At 30.2% G+C, this 2311-nt stretch overlaps 1 protein-coding gene across 1 annotated transcript; it reads right to left on the bottom strand.

Annotated features, from left to right (window-relative positions):
- Window positions 1–825: 825 nt before the first annotated feature.
- On the bottom strand, window positions 826–2000 carry LOC128264545 (uncharacterized). Its single transcript, XM_053000076.1, has 2 exons — window positions 1759–2000; window positions 826–1719 (listed from the first exon to the last, which is right to left on the bottom strand). The coding sequence occupies exon 2, from the start codon at window positions 1247–1249 to the stop codon at window positions 848–850; it is 402 nt and encodes a 133-aa protein (XP_052856036.1). The 5' UTR covers window positions 1250–1719; window positions 1759–2000; the 3' UTR covers window positions 826–847.
- Between the last annotated feature and the right edge of the window lie 311 nt (window positions 2001–2311).

Raw genomic sequence — 2311 nt, 5'->3', positions numbered from 1 at the left:
ATATGAAGTCCTGAAGAATCAAGTTAATTATCATATTATATTATATAAACATTTAAACACACATACCATTTTGAAGTGGGATTGTAGGAATTGATTATTTTCTGGTAAATACCGAATGTGTACTAATTTACTTACAGAATAATACATAGCCTTTTATACTCTCGAAGCCCTTATTTACAACGAAAATAGTATATAAATATATACTATATACAAATATATATATATATTATGTACAATAGTATATAAATATATACAATATACAAATATATATTATGGACAAAAGTATATAAACACATATATTCAAAATTTCAATTCAAAATCATATTTAAAGGTCATGTTCATCTGATATTCCTCAGTTCATTATAGAATCGGAATGGAAGCGTTTATTTGTGAGTTGTGTGTTTATCCGAAAACCTTTTCTACTCGCAATGGTTTAAAACACCATACCTTGAAAATACACAACTTCAGCTATCCAAAATCGAAATCGTGTTATTATCAATGTGGTTTTTTGTCCTGAAATAAAAAAATTCTGGCTGCGACACAATTTGTATATGCATACACTACTGAAGCATAACTTCCATCTTAAAGAAAACATCAAATTTATGTACGAACATTTTAATGAACCGAACATAACTACATTAAAACTATCAAAACAATGTTAAGTTCGATGTATTTTCCAGCTATCCAAAATGAATAAAAAAAATTTTTAAATATTGATTTTTTAATATTCTGTTTATTTTTCTTATTGGTTGCAAGGTTCCTGTTAAATTCGAAGTATTCCAAGATATTTAAAATAAATAAAAAGATTTTTTAAATATTGACTTTTTAATGATTTATTTATTTATTTTTATTGTTTACAAAGTTCTTGATTCCAACTATCATTAAGTAAATCTAAATAAGGATTTGGGTCAGCATCTTCCACTCCATCAAATACGCTGTCATCGTCAGGGAAGTCCGGTATGGTTTCCACCTCTATTGGTTGTCCAAAGGCTGTAAGCATCCAGGCGAACGATTCTTCTTCCACATTCCGTCGTAATTGGGAGTCCAAATACTCCTGGGAGCTCATACCGATAGGATTTTCATCCAATTCTAAGTTTTGCAGGTCCTCAGGAATTTCTTGGGTTGATGTAATAGCTGGATAAAATGAGCGCTGAATATTCATATCAAGATCGGCAGCTGCATCAACATCGTGAACTAACTTCTCAGTGATGTCATCAACGAAGATCACGGAAGTATCTGATGTGTCCATGTTTACAAATTGTGTTTACAAATTGAAATGAATATTGTAACCATGGATGCACCACATTTTATATCCAAAAATCCAGAGTATCGACTTATTTAAAGATGTAGTTCGATTGGTTAACGATAGTGCGTGTTTGCTTGTGTGTGTGAGGGTGGAAAATTTCTAGAAGTACATGGTTCTCAAACAACTGTGATGGCGACTGAATAGTTGTGTGTATGTAGATGCACCATAGAGTATATGGTGGTGGAGATCTTGTCGAGATCTCATACTATTAATTAAATGGGTTTACAATCAGTAGTTCCATGAATTAATACAACTACAGCTTTAAGTAGCTACAACTAATGCATTCGGCCTTTAATTTTATTGGGGTTGAAAAGGGATTCAGTAATGCCATAGGTTTCACCGAAATGTTCAGTGTGCATGGTTCTGTATCCCAAGATTTCGGTCACCAAAAACACAGGTACTTTTCCCTATACCTAAAAAATAGCCTTTGTATACACATAGATAGGATAAACCTAAAAAATAGCCTTTGTATACACATAGATAGGATAACGGAATTTCTGATTTTAACTAGAAACTATCCTGACGGCTGAGAGGCAGAGAAAGAGAGAAAGTCTCTCTTAGAAACATTTGACTAGCTCAACTAGATACTAAATTATTTTATAACATGTATATTAATAATTTCAAGTCAGAGCGCCTTAAATTAAAAGACCGTAATTATATATTATATTTATTAATTATATATTTTAATTATATATTATAATAATATTATTCTTAAACAATTTAAACTGTCTAAATAAAAATTTAAAATATATATTATTCATAAAAATTAACTGACGATTTTAAATTTTTATCATATTCTTACATAGTTAAAATTATTAAGAAAAAATGTTGTTTGTTATTTATCATATTTTTAAATCAACTCCAGCGCTCAACCGGTACAAATACAGCGCCTGCGCTATCGGATTAAATGTTATGTAATGTAAAACAAAAATTCTAGGCTGTTACTTAACATATTTTAAAATCAGATCCTGATCTCAACAGAATCAAAAACAGTTTCAGCGGTTA

Source organism: Drosophila gunungcola, unplaced genomic scaffold (genome assembly GCF_025200985.1).
Source record: "Drosophila gunungcola strain Sukarami unplaced genomic scaffold, Dgunungcola_SK_2 000073F, whole genome shotgun sequence".
In the NCBI taxonomy this organism is placed as follows: Eukaryota; Metazoa; Arthropoda; class Insecta; order Diptera; family Drosophilidae; genus Drosophila; species Drosophila gunungcola.
This window is presented reverse-complemented; position numbering and strand designations above follow the sequence as displayed.

Excerpts from the sequence above, each read along its gene's own strand:
- LOC128264545 (XM_053000076.1), bottom strand. The coding sequence starts at position 1,249 with ATGGACACATCAGATACTTCCGTGATCTTCGTTGATGACATCACTGAG.